The 15683-nt window shown below is 42.0% G+C and overlaps 1 protein-coding gene across 1 annotated transcript; it reads right to left on the bottom strand.

The window, feature by feature from the left end:
• Window positions 1-548: 548 nt before the first annotated feature.
• ppp1r21 (protein phosphatase 1, regulatory subunit 21) lies at window positions 549-14896 on the bottom strand. Its single transcript, XM_083988200.1, has 22 exons — window positions 14126-14896; window positions 12884-12952; window positions 11743-11889; window positions 11431-11532; window positions 11155-11319; window positions 11000-11058; window positions 10599-10693; window positions 10275-10327; window positions 9624-9773; window positions 9394-9495; window positions 9223-9311; window positions 8995-9131; window positions 8716-8808; window positions 6883-7010; window positions 6119-6268; window positions 5736-5828; window positions 4571-4825; window positions 4114-4149; window positions 3869-3985; window positions 3105-3203; window positions 2889-3017; window positions 549-2240 (listed from the first exon to the last, which is right to left on the bottom strand). The coding sequence occupies exons 1-22, from the start codon at window positions 14183-14185 to the stop codon at window positions 2211-2213; spliced, it is 2358 nt and encodes a 785-aa protein (XP_083844326.1). The 5' UTR covers window positions 14186-14896; the 3' UTR covers window positions 549-2210.
• Between the last annotated feature and the right edge of the window lie 787 nt (window positions 14897-15683).

Raw genomic sequence — 15683 nt, forward strand, 5'->3', positions numbered from 1 at the left:
TAATGATAGAGCTGCAAGTCTTTGAATACAGCAAAGCACAGTGATGAATTAAGGGTGGATCACAGTGCCAACTATATAACATGAAGCAGGGCGTAAAATTCATTGAGAATTAATGGTGTTGTATAGGAACCACTTACTGTTGGTTGACCTATAAAGTTGTTGTACAAAATTACTTCACACTGTCCTTAACTTGAGAAGTATGCAACAATTTACCATTTATTTTGGTAGACCACTTTCCACCAACTTCCAACTTGTATGGATTAAGAAAAATTAAATTTTGAGGCTTAGTTATTTTACAATTTCTCAGATTAAAAGAACATATGGTGGTTGTTGACCTCTGGACTACCAAGAGTACATGAAAGCATCAGAAATTCAACTAAAATGACACAACATGTTTTTCCTTCCAAAATAAGGTGACGGCATCAAACAGTAATCTTCCAGTTCTCATATGTCCAGTTTAATGGTGCTGCTTGATTCCCAGTGGTTAGGGTGTGTTACAGGCTGTTATTGAAAAAAAGAATTATAGCCTATTTAAAATCCTCCAACTCCCAGTAATGCAGAACAAAAAACTTTAAGGATGATTACTGACCAGATTTAAGTGTTGAGTAAGCTCTTTATTTTATTTTTTTCCCACATTTATATGTGCTTTTGAATAGGTTACACTGTGAGAATACAAGTGACTTTATTTATTTATTTTTTAGTTCAGGGTGTTGGCAAATCTTCAAATGATCAAAGGTTTGCTGGCAGGTGTCGACTGGGAAAACAGGAGGCTTGAACACTCACAAACACTGCTAGGCTTTTCTTTCAGCTAACTCGTGTCACTACTAGTCGGAGAGGCTCTAATTTACTGTAAACTTTAACTGCACTCTGCCATGACTCATGAATTAGGTTGTCTAAGCACCAGTTACAGTATGTGCCAACCCCTCTATGACACCTCCTCTCAGGTCTTAACAGGAGCCACAATAAAACTAGCTGCAGAGTCAGTTTTCCAAATGGTGTGGAAAATAAACATTTGTAACCTCTAATAAATGCTTTTTTGTGTATATATATATAATATATCTAGATATATTTTTGAGAAATTATACAGTACAATTACATCATGATTTGAAATGAGTGTATATTCATGGTAACCCTTTTTATCCATACATATTACAACATGAATTTAGAGACTCCTGTGACACAACAGTGCACATCCACACTTACTTTGGTGGTAAAAAGTACAGAGCAACTTCACAGAGACAGACTGACACCATTTCACGAGCTCCGACTTGTCCATCCTACTCCTTTTTGTCTCGGTAAACACAGTTAATCAGTGCTTCAAGGCAGATTTCATTTCTTTTCTTTTCTCCGCTCCCAGAGGATTGAAATTTTTCCAAAATGAGGAATGAATTCAAGTGCGTCTTTGTTAGTTGTTCATTCAGGTTTTAAAGCCCTTCATTACAGAAGCTTGTGATCTATGCGTGTGTTAGAAGGGGGTTTTATGCTGTATGTAGACATACAGGCCCTCGGATCCACTTGCACAAAAAATCTCATATTTGATCTAAAAAAAAAAAAAAAAAAAATTAAAAAAAAATCTAAGCATAAAACAATACTCACATGTTGTAAAGCCTGGTGCCACACTCACACAATGACACAACACTCTGTACACATACAGCCACACCAACATTTGCTCTGTTCGCCTGCTCCAACAGATAAGCAGTAAGAATGCAGCCTCATTTTCTCTCACATGTGCGGCCGAGCAGGAAAAGTACACACACTGATCAACAGGGTTTGGTCTTCAAGTCTTGACTTCAGAGAGTATCGCCAACTTCAACTCAAGTCAGCTGTTTGTCTTCCTCTGTCCCTTTTTTGGGAAAAAGCTGTCTCTCTCCCACCCTACTTTGACCAAAGGGTCAAGCAGGAGCTTCCGCTACAGTTTCAGAGAGCATTTTTTTAGCAAATCAAGTTCTGTATTATCTGGTGCTGTGACAAGGAAAAGGGGGGTTGAAAAAAAGAAGCTTCTTCAGACGAACATGATAACAGCCTCCATGCAGTTCATTTGTACTCCCACTGTCTGTCAGCAGAGGAATCTGTGGCTCGTGTAGCCGTCCTATGGTTTGGTGACAGTGGTAGTGTTGGTACCAGGATGCTGCTGGGAGGCTCCACAGTCCAACTCATCTCTCAAGGTGCCCTTTGTGATGCCAAATGGAGCCAGTTTTTTGAAGGCAGCTCTAGCGACCTTTGTTCTTTTTGGCATTCCCCTGAAGGAAACAAAAAAAAACAAAAAGCACATGACTCAGTCCTACAAAAATTTAAATAACCTCATGCCCAGGATTGGTACAAAATTAAAGCTGTGTTAAGTGCAGTAAGCTGGGTCAGCTCATAGTTGATTTGCATTCTTAAATCTACAAACGTGCCGAGGCTGGTTTCTGGCCTTCCAGGGAAAAATCTTCACCTTTACATCTCCGAACGTGTTCTGTCCTGCAGCTTCCCAAAATTCAGCTCGGTGTGCGCATGCATGCGGGAACATGTGTGCTTAAAACAGGCCTCTGCACTTCTGTGGCTTCGACTTAACGACTTTTTCAGATGGTTCCAGCAGGTGCTTTTCCCATCAGACCCGGCAGCAACCACAACACTACAGATGACCTCCGGGTTCACCTCATAACTGACAGAAACTTTACAATGTCACATTTCACTGCCAGGCCTGAATTGATCCTTCACACTCCCTGAAGCCGGTGGATTTTTTTATTACTCCTCTTTAAGTGGTGGAGGTTTTAGATTTATTTACATGGAGATTGACAGTATGTGACAGCTGAGAAAAAACCTAAGAGCTAGAGTTTGGATTAAAAGGAGTAAAAAAAAAAACAACAATAGGGAAGTGCAACAGAAATCTGTATTCAGTGTTGTACCTTGCTTCCAAGTTTAAGCGTGTCAATTTCCTCTCTCTGTTTGCTCAAAGTCTCATTCATGCTACACAGGTGGTCGCTCATCATGCTGAGCTGGTCTTCGTAGCTCCTCTTAGTCGTAGCCAGCTCATCCTATATGACAAAAAACACAGTTAAACCCGAGTTGGGAGAAAGGCTGATGTGATGTCTATACTTTGGCCGGAAGAGATCGTATTTTACCTGCAAGCGTGTGATGTTCTGATTGGCCAGTTTGACATCCTCATTCAGAGTCTCCCGTGCCTTTTCCGCTATGGCTAATCTCTTAGCCAAAGCTCGGCACTAGGATGGGAGGGAAAAGGTAAGTGAGCAAGTGCTTTTCCCGCTGACACGTTTAATGCATGTCGAGAACAGTTCAGATGTGTTTCAAACGCTGCCGTGTTTCTTTGAGGAATTTCAGGATAGCATCAAAAGCTAAATACACACTTTGAAAAGAGTGACAGTTTAATATGTGAGGTACTGTAGTCCTGTTGCTACGATACAAAACGAGGTTGACTGACATGCCGGTTAGTCACAATGTGACAGGATGTCACTTAGACAAGTATCTTGCGTTTTGAAATTGAGCCTCGCTGTAATACTAAAAATACAAGGTGTCAGTTTTTTGGTAAAACTAAAAAGTCAACTTAATGGGACTAAGGAATCATTTTCAAAATACAATGGCTTAAGATCAAAGACAAGTGAAACAATGTCAACTTCTGTTTCTATTCTCTTGAAGTGAATTCAAGAAGCAGACAAAAATGCTTGTGTAACGACTAAAGCAAAAAAACACTGGAGGGAACTATGGCAGGCCACTAGTTTCTATTACATGTAACACTTGTATTTAGTAGCGCTCATAAGAGTTATATCTGTATATCTGATCCCAGCTGACATGTCAGAAAGGCCGTGTGTGCTATGAAAAGGTCGTTGCTGCACGGTTAGTGAGATAAACATTTGAGTAAGGGCTTCACCTCAGAGTGAAAGTGCACAGCTTTACTGTCTGAAATCTGCAGCTGAGTGGTGAGTTCTCCCACTCTGGTCATATAGTGAGTCTTTATCAGCTGCTCCCTGGACTCCTCATCTCCCACCTGCAGACGCAGACACAACATCCAAGCTAGAAAAGATTTTCTTCTCCTTCTGGGAGGCTTTATCGTTCCAAATACTTAAAAAAAAAAAAAAGTTTTCTATTAGAGCCATTTGTTGGTTGACAACTTACATTTTCGACTGTAGGGGTGGTACACAACATGCCGACCTGGAAAGAACAAGAGGAAAACATGTCAGGATGTGAATAATATACCAGATGTAAAAACCACAGTAACCACAGACAGGCCTCTAATACTGTTAGGACACACTAACCATGCCAAAGATAACAATAATAAAACCTAGTAGGCAAGTAGACCAGACTACAGAGTCAAATAGCTCTGGGTTGTGACTGCGTTGTGGACTCTGCACTGACTTGCATGAACAACAGTGTTTTTCTACTCTGCCACATCAGCACATTCGAAGTTTGCGTTTTATCAAGCAAAAAAAAACTTAACAAGCAGGGGGGGGTACAAGAAAAGAATAATAATATTCCCTTTGTTGAGGCAAATCAGACACCAGTGCTACAGGCTGAATTTTTTTCTCTGCAAGCAAAAAAACAAAACAAACAGCAGCCAGGAGAGAGACTGTACCAGGCTTGTGCACAACGTAGCCTCTTTCCCTGCAGCTTTCTGCTCTCCCTCGGCTTCCTCGTGGCTCTGCGCGAGCGTGCTGGCTGCAGCTGTTTGCAAGTTCGGACTTCCCCCCAGAGCCGCCGCCAGTTGCGCTTCCAGGTCCGCGATGCGCTGGTTTTCCTTCTCCAACCGCACCTTCCCCAGCTGGGCCTCCAGGAGCCAGTGCTCCTTCTCCTGCTCCAGCCGAGCGATCTTCTCCTGGCTCTGCTGCACCTGCGGGAGGCCGGCGGGGAGAGAGAGGAGAGGAGTGGACAGTGAGCTGGTGGGAAGAGGGCTGAGCAGAGGTCAGGAGAAGTGAAAGGGCAGCAGTGTTTAGGAAGGGTTGGGGAAACTAAATAACAAACACAAATATTTTTACTAGCTTTATCTGATCCAACAACTTCAAATTGCAGAGTGTAAAAAAAAACACTTGGATGAAAAATAATTTATGAGCCAATATAAAAGATGCTACTGATTCTGCTATCCAGGCACTAAATTGCTCCAGAACCTGAAGGCTCAAATGGCAAAAGCCCAATAAACTGGATCTTTATAGATTCATTTTATGACTTTGTACGTGTAATAGTAAACTTGGTGCTGAAGTGACAAACTTAAGAAGGTTAATACGGACCAAAGGACACAATTTAAAAAAAAAAAAAAAAAAAAAAAAAGACACTTCAAACTGACTCAGGAAAGAATAAGCACAACCTGAGGGGGCAAACTCACACCCTCTCCCTACAGAGCAACATGACTGTGTTGTATCAGCTTAAGATTTCTGTACTAGTCTATATGTAGTGTTTTCTCAGCGACTATTTCCTCCGTTGTTGTTGTTGTTGTTGTTGTTGTTGTTGTGCTGTTTCTGGTTTCCCTGCATTTTGCAATTTGGTCTTTAATTGTATTGTGTCCCAAAAAACACAAAGCCACAATAAACATAATTGCATGTGGAACCATTTTTGACTTTATCTCTGTTATTACACCAGTGAGTTTAGGGCTGGCACACTGACTCCCTCATTGTTATATTGTCCACATAACACTTACTGTCTAGTTGTTGGCCAAATGTTAGCTCTTCAGAACTGAAAAGAAAAACCTTTAAAGCCATCACTTCAAAGGATATAGAAAGAGAGAGCGTCTCGGTCGAGGGTCGTACCTGTTGGGTGAGTCCCTCTCTGCTCTCAGTGGAGCTGGTAAGTATGCGGCGGTTCGACAGAGCTTCTGTGTAAGGAACAGACTGTGGCCTGGGCTGAAATGAAAAAAACAAAACAAGCAAGTAAAGTGGGAGGACGGTCATTTATTAACATTTATCAATTATTCATGAACATAAAATAGCAGGGAGATAAAACCAGATGGAACGTATGAAATATTCACAAAGACTTCCTCACAGGAGAATGTTTTAAGAAGCGGTTTAAAAGACGTCACTGGCGTTTTCTTTTGTGAGCCGAATGATCCGCACCCTGGGGGGCCTTTTACCATAAAAGCGCGGTCACCTTTTGCCACCAGCTGAAAACCCAGCCGATTCAAGAAGATACCCACCTTTCTGGCAGCATGGATATAGGCAGCTGCTTTCTTTTTGTTGGCCAGCATGCTCTCTGCTTGCAAAGGATTGAGGGCGACTGCGCCGCCTCTTGGATTGTAGCCTGAGGATGTAAAGAAGTCCAAGTTGTTGCTGAAGAAAGTAGCAATCTGCAACAGAACGGTGATGTTATTATCTCATATCGTTCAAAGGACAGAGAACAAAACACTAATTAACGCTTACACTTCCCGACGCAAGATTCACGGCGTTCTGTTTCGCCTCAAATTAATCAGCGTGTTTACAGCAGAGATGACTCCGCCGCTAAGTGTCCGTGGTAATAAACGTCTGAGCAATTAAGCTTTTGCCTGGAGAGATGATCGCTCCCACTATGCGGCTCACTCCACACTCAGTGCGCCAGCGTGTTATTCGATGCCGGACTGTGCCTCCCATCAGTGCACACACACACACACACACACATCATCAGCCAACGGTTCGCTTGATTCACAAAGAGAAATCATTTATCCCTTCACTCTGACTGGGGAGCAGCTGTACAAACTGTGATTTGGACATCATCTTTGAACATTTAACTGCTGCCCACCTGAGTCCTGCCGTTCAGTGTTATCACATTAGTGGCAAATTACCAACGTGATCCAGTTGCAGTGAAACCCTCACTGCTACTCACAATTAAGCCTTTGTGCATTACAGCAAACAAACAGCCCTGAACTGCTCGAACGCACAATGTACTGTACAAATCTGGCTGCTGTCTGCCCTCTGTTGGCTGTACCTTGGCAGTGCTGCTGGTCAGTGAGCCCAGAGATCCCAGCAGGCACTCTGTGGTGGTGCAGAGCTTCTGGGTGGTGGTGGGGAGCTCCTGCTCCAGGCTGGCCTTCTGGTTGTAGTGCTTGGACATCTCTGGACAAACAGGGAGGAAATACCACAGCAGGGAGGCATTTAAAGGACAGTTCCAGGCAAATTCAAACTGGGGCTATAGTTTCCTAATATTTTAGGTCTAAAAGAAGGTTTTAATTGCTCCTGTTTATTTTAATTTTATTTTTATTTACCCAGGCAAGCAATTAAGAACAAATTCTTATTTACAGGTGCAGCCTGAACCGTTATTATGCAGTAGTTCTGTCTGTCCCCGCATCGCCACAGCAGTGTGTAATGGGAGTGGACTGACCTTAGGCTGTTTAGGCTATTTACCGCATTTTTTTCACAATGTCAGATGGTGATTCAAACATACACTGAGGAGATTGTTTACTTCAAGAAAGCCGACATGTTTGTAAACGGAGCTGTAATACAAAGTCTCTCAAAGTCTCTCACAAGAGGCAAGATGACGTTCTCAGTATGTTTACAGGTAGAATGAACATCAGCCAGATTTGCTCTTACAGCTACAAAAACGTCACGAGTTGATATGTTTTTGTTGTTAAAACGAACGTGAGCGCTTCAGACGACCTGTAAACATACTGAGTGCGTCATCTTGACTTTGTTTTACAGCTCCGTTTACAAACATGTTGGCTTTCGTGAAATCAAAACCCCTCGGTGTATGTTTAAATAGCCATCTGACGTTGTCTTGTTGTCATGTAAACAGCCTAAGATCTGTCCGCTCCCATCACACACTGCTGTGGCGATATGGGGACAGACAGAACTACTGCAGAACAGGAGCAATTAAAAAGAAAATCTTCAGATTCATTCTTTTAGACCTAAAATATTAGGGAAACTATTTAGCCCCAGGTTGAATTTGCCTGGAATTGTCCTTTAAAGCCCTTTGTAGAGCTTCACTGTTAGATAATGTTTGTTTACATTTGGCCACAGTGACAAACAAAAGAGGTATTCATTAAATGAACACATTTAAGCTGAACAAATGTGACTCTTTCCTACCAGACAGCACTAGTTTATACTTGATACTAGACTGGACTCACAGGATATGGATGTTAGAAAAAAATTGGATTGGTGGTGCACTGTTGTGCAAACAGAAAATGATACCCTTTTTATACCAAAATGAGTGGTTTTAGTTGAGTTTGCCTTTCTCTATGGACTGAGGACACACACCGCTGCACAAAGCAATGTCCTCACACACACGGACAGAGCACACACAGATGCAGGGGAGAGAGAGTAATCTGCTAGCCACATTGAAAAGTGGAAAAATGGACACATCACATCAACATTCCTGGATTTGTTCTCCTGTAAAAGTGATGGAGCCTCAGCGTAAGAAGCTCTGATCAGTGATTGTGTCTCCTATTTCAGGGCGGCACTCACTCTGTCAACCCTGAGCGAAGTGTATGCAGTGTTTCTGGTTTTAACAGGCAAGAGGTCTGTCTACAGTTGTGATGTGTTTACATCAATATCAATCAGCCCTGACGCTGATAAATACCTCCATCTACTGCTAAATCAATTGACCCTAGTGTGAATGCTGATTGCACCATGTGCATTTCCAACAAAAGCCTGATGTTAGTGCAACTAAGCAGGTTTTTTTTTTTTTACTTGCTAAGGAGCTTGATGCTGGCTGGCTTTAATAAAGAACTAAGAGCAGTTAGGTGGTTGACAGAGGGAGTGGTCTTGCTGTGTTGCGCTGGTCGTGAGTGGCTGCGGGTCAAAAGTGTCTCACAGTGCTGCTCACCTTTAATGGCATCTTGAAGACTGTGTAGGCAGGCGGCCAGCTGGGTGAAGACAGCCGAGGTGCTGCTCTGTGGCATGGCATCCTGCCGAACACCTGAGTGAACATCAGCACCAATTAAAACATGTCAGGATTTCCTATTTAGACATCAACATTTTTTTTTTTTTTTTTTTTAAGAAAAAATACAATAACATGAATTTGTAACATAATCAGTCCAATCTTGCATTAACTGGGATGAGTGACAGAACTTTCAGGGCAAAAAGAGCAGAAATGTTAACATACTGGGTAAGGCTAAAAGGTTAATGTAGTTCTGCAGCTTCTCAAACACAGAAGTTACTCTCTTCATGTCACTCTGCAGCTCCTGGTTTTTCACAGTAAGGGCAGCAGTACAAAGACTCGCCTCACACTCCTCTTCCAGGCTGAAAGAAAAAGTGGAGATAGCCATCAGTACAGCCTCCTCCACTCCATTTCTCTATCACAATCTCACACTCACACACACACAGTACTGACCTTTTCAGCTGGTAGGGAAGAATCTTTTGCAGAAAATGAGTGTATGAGGAGAAATTATCAGCAAAGCTCTTCAGCTTGACCACAGTCTCCTTTAATAGAACAAAAACAACACCATTAGTGGTTAAATTATAACAGGTAACACCAGTAAACTGCTGTGTAAAAACCACTCACCAGCACTGTGACCGTGTCCTCTGTGATGCTTTGGTGTAACTGCAGAAAGCTGTCCTCCAGGGGGCGCACATAGGCTGCATTCTCATGCAGGTACTGGGAGAACTGCCATGAGGAAAGAATTATGCATCTTGAGTTTGCACAGTAAATATTGCTGCATATGTAGAACCGGTAATTACATAATATTTGTCTTTTGTCTTTTCTGTTTGTCTTGCGTGGTGTGGAGGCCTCACCTTCTGGTTGAGGGGGGAGATGGGCTCAATGGAGGAGTCCCGGGGATAGATGTGAACTCTCTGCTCTGTGTAGGAGTGAAAGTTCAACAGAGCAGCGACCAAATCCTGAATGAAGCTCAGAGCCTGACCTGCTAGATCCCGAGCCTTGAGCTGAATCCACAGAGAGAACAGACACACCACAGAGCACTGTATTAGTACTCCTGCTAAAACATAAAGCAGCATGAATTAATCTGTGTCATAAGATGTTGTCACTAGCTTTCTGAATAGTGAACTACATCTAAACGTCCGTAGATAGTCTCTGATAAACATAGATATGTGGCATCAAATAATGTATTTCTTTTCCAAGCCAGCATGGCACTAAAAAACATTATCCAACCTATTATAAATATGTTATAAACACATTTATTGGGTATATGTATTGTGTGTCTTGTATATAGACCTGAGTCCTTAATAAAGTTTAACATAACACAACAATAATTTGTTCTTATCCCAATTAGAGTTTAATTATTTCAATCTGTTTTATTTAATGGTTGGTGTTTTCTTTTGTGTCTGTCTGTATGAGATGCTGCTGCTGTGACACTACAATTTCCTTTATGGATTAATAAAGTATCTAGACTTGACATTGAGTAACAAATCACATTAGATCCTCACCTGGTGCCTTCGATTGTGTGGTGGTACATTCAGGCTGTTGTAGTCGCTAAATTCTGCAGGATGAGAGAGAAGAGCAGTTAAACCAAAGCTGAACCTCAATCCCTGCACTGAACTCTATTGACTCGACAAACACAGCTTAAATGGTTCTGCCTCCTGCCTCATGGCATGCAATATTACAGTGCGGTGTAGTGTTACACTGTTTACTCCCGGGCAGGATGTTGTTACAGTATCGGTGACACAGACACCGGTTATTCTCAAATAGACGTCTGCTCGGTAACGGGTTGTTGTTTTTTTGTTTTGTGTTTTTGTCAGTGTGATACTCACTGGTGTCGTTGAAGGGCACTTTCTCCTGGATTACACTGCTGCTCTGTTTCACCTGTCTGTTCAGATCTGACTGACACCGCCTCAGCTGCTGCTGACTGCAGAGACCCAGCAAACAGGAGATAAACCGATATGAATAATACATACACACAGAGTCGCAACTACTATATGCAAAAATGTGTATCAAAGGTTTAAGGCAAAAAACATGTCAGTTAAACATTTCTATGTAGCTAATGTGTATGACAGTAAATAATAAGAATGCTGTTATCTGATAAAGACAAATATTTTGTGCCTATTTCCACCAGTAACATGTAGATAGACTGCACTGTAACTCTATATTTATATGCACTTCCTGCAAATGTTCCCCCACCACATTAGTGGATGAAAAAAAAAAATAGATTTACCACTCCTCTGTTCGCACTCTGCACTCTTTTGCTTCCCTCTCCAGAGTATGTGCTTTCACCTATCAGATTCAAAAGGGAAACACACAATTTAATGAACTTAAAATTAAAACTGATCACATAATGTTCTCCATCCTCCTCCTCCTGTTAATCCTCACCTCTAAGCGCGCCTTGTCGCCCTGCAGCCTCTCGATCGTTTCCATGTACTTGGTGGTGAGTCTGTCCACGACGGCCTGGTGCCCCTCCGAGTCTTTCTCCAGCTCCTCTAGTCGCGCCTTCAGCTCGGCCTCCTGCTTTTTGTGCTGCTCGTCTGCTTCGTAGAACTAATGAACACGCAGCAGAAAGCCCAGCGATTCCCCAGCGCATTAACTATGAATAATGTACACGCAGAAGAACAATGACCAGGCCAATATGAATACGTCGTGGCTGCTTACTTGGATATGAAGTCGCTCGTTCTCCTCTATCTTTTTCTGCAGGTCCTCATCGAAAACATTCTGGGTCTGCAGGCCGTGCAGTGAGGGAGAGTCCCCTTTGGTCTGGAGGTAGTGGAGATAAAAGCAGGGCTGTTAATTATGACACCGGCTCCACAAACATTAGTGTTTTAATCACCGAGTTTGCAGACTCCATAATCACTCTAAAAAAAAAAGAAATGTTTTTGCTGACAGATTAATTTTATGCTCATTACAAAAAAATGCATAATTCATCCTGTACATCTTGTCCACAACTGAGTAGCGACTCATGATCACCTTCCCCTTTTTCCCCTTGGCTTCGCTGGCAGCGAGCTCCTCTTGCAGCAGTTCCACCCTCTTGGCCAGCTGTTGGTTCCTGAAGCTGAGACTGTCCATCTCCTGCTCCTGTTTCCTCAGGCTCTGGTCCCTCTGCTTCAGCTGCTCCTGATGATATACACACAAACATATGTTGAGCATAACATGGCTCTAAATGTAAACACATAAATCATCGCTTCAAAGTCATGACGCCACGATTGATTCTGTACTGTGATTGAAAAGAAGGCTCACTAGAAAATATGGTCGGGCTGTCGTTGTGTACAACGTAACTGACAGCAGTGAGTACTACTCGTGGTTAGGTGACCTTTGTCTAGCAAAAATGAAAATGTAGGTGGCTCTCACACTGGAAACCACTTCCAGTGATCAAAGATACAAAGATCAACCACCTGTAGGGACCACAAAGACTGGGACAGAATGATTCATCTTGAAATGCAGTTTCAAATAATTTGCTTGTATTAATGAAGTAGTCAGCTTTCTGTGTTCATTCTTGATCATATTATAGACGAAAACAGGTGGGAAAAACTGTAAGTTATTGTGGCCTACGACTGCGAGCTGTCACATGCTAAGGTTCTACTTTTAACTTATTACAACTTTTATTGAGTGCCAGGTTGTAATGACAGCTAACAACCATCCCTGCTGGCTGGCTCAACATATGTTCAATCTGTGTGCGTGTGTGTGTGTGTGCGCAGGTGCACTTGTTTTGCACAATCGTGAACCATGTGACATCTTCACTGCTGTGGCTCAGCAAGTTATTTTGACCCCCTAATCTGGCTCTGCTCATGTTTTTGGATTTTTACAGTGAGTAATTATCACCCCTGCTTTCTCACAGCAGCAGCTATGTTATGTGAGTGGAGTGTAATGGTTTCACCCTGAGCTTCTGAACTAGACTTGGAGCAGAGAGGGCTATGGTGCAATCTATTTATTCTATCTGTAAATCAATGACTAGTGACTCTGTCAATGTCATTACTTTACATTGATGTAGCACATGTATAAATGTCCATTTGATGGGAATTAAGAAAAATAAATGTAATAGTCATCTGCTTATAGTGTTTCATTTGACCTCAGACAAACAGGAGTATATTTTGTTTTTATGTCACTCCACCTTTAGCGAGGCAGAGTTGGCTTGTTCATCCACGACACCCTTCTTCAACACCTGATTCTGGGCACGGAGCTGTGAAAAAAACAGAGACAATTGATGGGACATTGCACATAAATGAAACATAAGACGCCATCAGTGGTCAGGACTGAGATGTACAGATGTGTCTATGTGTGCAACATCTTAAAATGAATTTATATTTGCCTTTACAAAGACAATCTCAGTCATATGCTTGTGAATTGTTACTATTTTGCCACCCTGTTCTGTACCAATTATGTAAAAATTAGTAATCTTCCAACAAAACAGTGCATTGAGCACAATGGCAGCATGTGTGACAGTTACACAGTCAGCACTTTTCTGAGCAGGATATGGTTATTGGCTAACGGCAAGATCAGCGTTGACAGGGAAACGGCACACACTTCCCGTGCTGTCAGCTGACACAGAAACAAAGGGCACAAACAGCCTGCGAGAGAAAACACTGGTTTTACTGTCACTTCTCTGTCTCTCACTGAAAAACTGCCATTATATCACTTGAACACAGGGTGTTCACTGGAAACTTAAAATGTGATTATGTGACAATCATAATGTATCATCAGAGGTGCTGTGCTGATGTTCACAAAATCAAAACAATGTTAAATAGCAGTGTGATTACCACAAATATAGAAATATTGAGCCTTTTATCACAATGTCATGCAATAAATGCTGCCTTCCTGAAGGTAAAAATGTGCTATTTTAATTGATGGTTATTTTAAAGACTGAAGTTTATCAAGTCTCTGCGTTTTACTTGCACTATATCTGATTTCACAAATTCACATCAATTGATATAATATGGTAACAATATGTCAATACCTCTGGGTGTGAGATAATGTAATACAACAATACTAGGCTACAACCCATGGATGTATTGCTACAACCTTCCTGTCACAAATGACCAAAGAGTTTCCTGAGACCTCTCTTAACCTAAACCTGAACTACTTCAACAATTACTATACATTAATATTAACAACATTTGGATTTATTTATATTTTATAGCTAGGTGAAACTCAACGACTCTTAATTCCTGTGGTTTGCCTGACAAATACCTGTCAGTTGTTTGAAAAACATGAATCATTAATAGGTAGCTAACGCTAACACACATTTGCATCTGCTGTCCTCCTCCTCGTCAATAATAATAATAATATGAACATCAATGACAACTGACATTAATCCACCGACACAGCATGAGCAGACATGGTTGAGTGTTTTTACCTTAGAGTACTCCTGAGCCAGCTTGCTGTATTTTGTTTGCAGGTCTGTAACGTTAGCCATGGTGGGTTGGAGACAGAAACAGACGTTGTCCCGGTGGCTAACGTAACAGCGGATGCTAAATAACGTTATCCTAGCTGGCCCGGTGGCTAGCCGACGGTTGTTCCGGTTAGCTTGTCCAACACTGTCCGCTGCCTGAGATGCTCACGGTGGTGGTGGTGGTGGTGGACAGTGGACACGGTGTGGGCTATAACTTCCTGAGGTGGGCTTAGCTCTCTGTCATTAACTAGCTACTTCCCGGGGGGCTCGTTTCTCCGTCACTTGGTGCAGCCAGCCTCGGACACATTGTGACAGAGGGACGGTCATGAGTCCCGGGGAGAGCGGCTACTGGCCATCCGATGGAGACTGATGTCTGAAGCGGCCGGGATGTTGCTCCGTGCTGACAGCGGTGCTTTCTCTTACGTTAGCACTGCTAGCTAGCTAGCTGTGGCAGAGCCGCCGGTTAGCTAAGTGACTAGCCGAGAGCTAACTAGCTATGTTAGCAAAACAAATCCTCGATCCACCGAGCAACACATGTAGGGGAGTCAGTCCGGTCTGTGACAGCGGCCTCCGCAGGCACCACCGGAGAGGAGGGGGTCGCTGCTGCTACGCTTCAGCAACAACTTTAATATCGAACCAGTTTAAAGGAGCACTTTCATTTTCTAACCCGTAGAAATCCTCCACTACCTTGAAAGGGATCCGACCACAGACCGTCTCAAGTGTGCTAAGGCTCAAGCTCAGGGGTCAGAGGTCACAAAACAGAGGAACTGATGAGCGCCTGTAAAGAGGGCGCCGCCTAGTGGTCATAGATAGATAGATAGATAGATAGATAGATAGATAGATAGATAGATAGATAGATAGATAGATAGATAGATAGATAGATAGATAGATAGATAGATAGATAGATAGATAGATAGATAGATAGATAGATAGATAGATAGATAGATAGATAGATACTTTGCTTTTTTTCATTAAACTGTCCAAGTGTTTTTAAACAGCAGCACTAATATTCCACTTATGTTATCATGAAATAATATGACACCCACTCTCCATTTACACTACTTATATTTTAATAGTGTGCAATACTGACCTGCAGATATGTATGTATTTTTTTTTGTAATTAAGTTTGAATGCAGCACTTTACTTGTTGTAATGGAGTAGGCTATATTTACACTGAGTGCTTCTGCCACCACTATATAGATGATATGATCAAAACAATAGCTCATTATTAACATGGGAAATCAATTTAAAAATCATCAAAAAAATAAACAGGCAAAGGATACATTTTGTAACATTACACTGGTGACATATACTATTCCCTAAGCTCTAATATTGTACTATTTTGTATATTGTACAGGCAATCAGAGGTAGGTCTGGATGTGACTGTGATTTTTATATGATGCAAAATGGAGATATCACTGGTAAATATGGAGATATTACATCCTTTCCTCTGCTTTTATCTTTCCGGTAAGCGACTTAATGCCATTTGCAATTAAGGGATGTGATGTCACAGATAAATTAT

Source organism: Trachurus trachurus, assembly GCF_905171665.1.
Source record: "Trachurus trachurus genome assembly, chromosome: 15".
NCBI lineage: Eukaryota > Metazoa > Chordata > Actinopteri > Carangiformes > Carangidae > Trachurus > Trachurus trachurus.

Coding starts and splice junctions, on each gene's coding strand:
- ppp1r21 (XM_083988200.1), bottom strand. CDS start 14,185: ATGGCTAACGTTACAGACCTGCAAACAAAATACAGCAAGCTGGCTCAG. Junction 10,694..10,999: donor AGAGTGCGAACAGAGGAGTG/GTAAATCTATTT, acceptor GGGTCTCTGCAG/TCAGCAGCAGCTGAGGCGGT. Junction 9,132..9,222: donor CTTCCCTACCAGCTGAAAAG/GTCAGTACTGTG, acceptor TTTTTCTTTCAG/CCTGGAAGAGGAGTGTGAGG.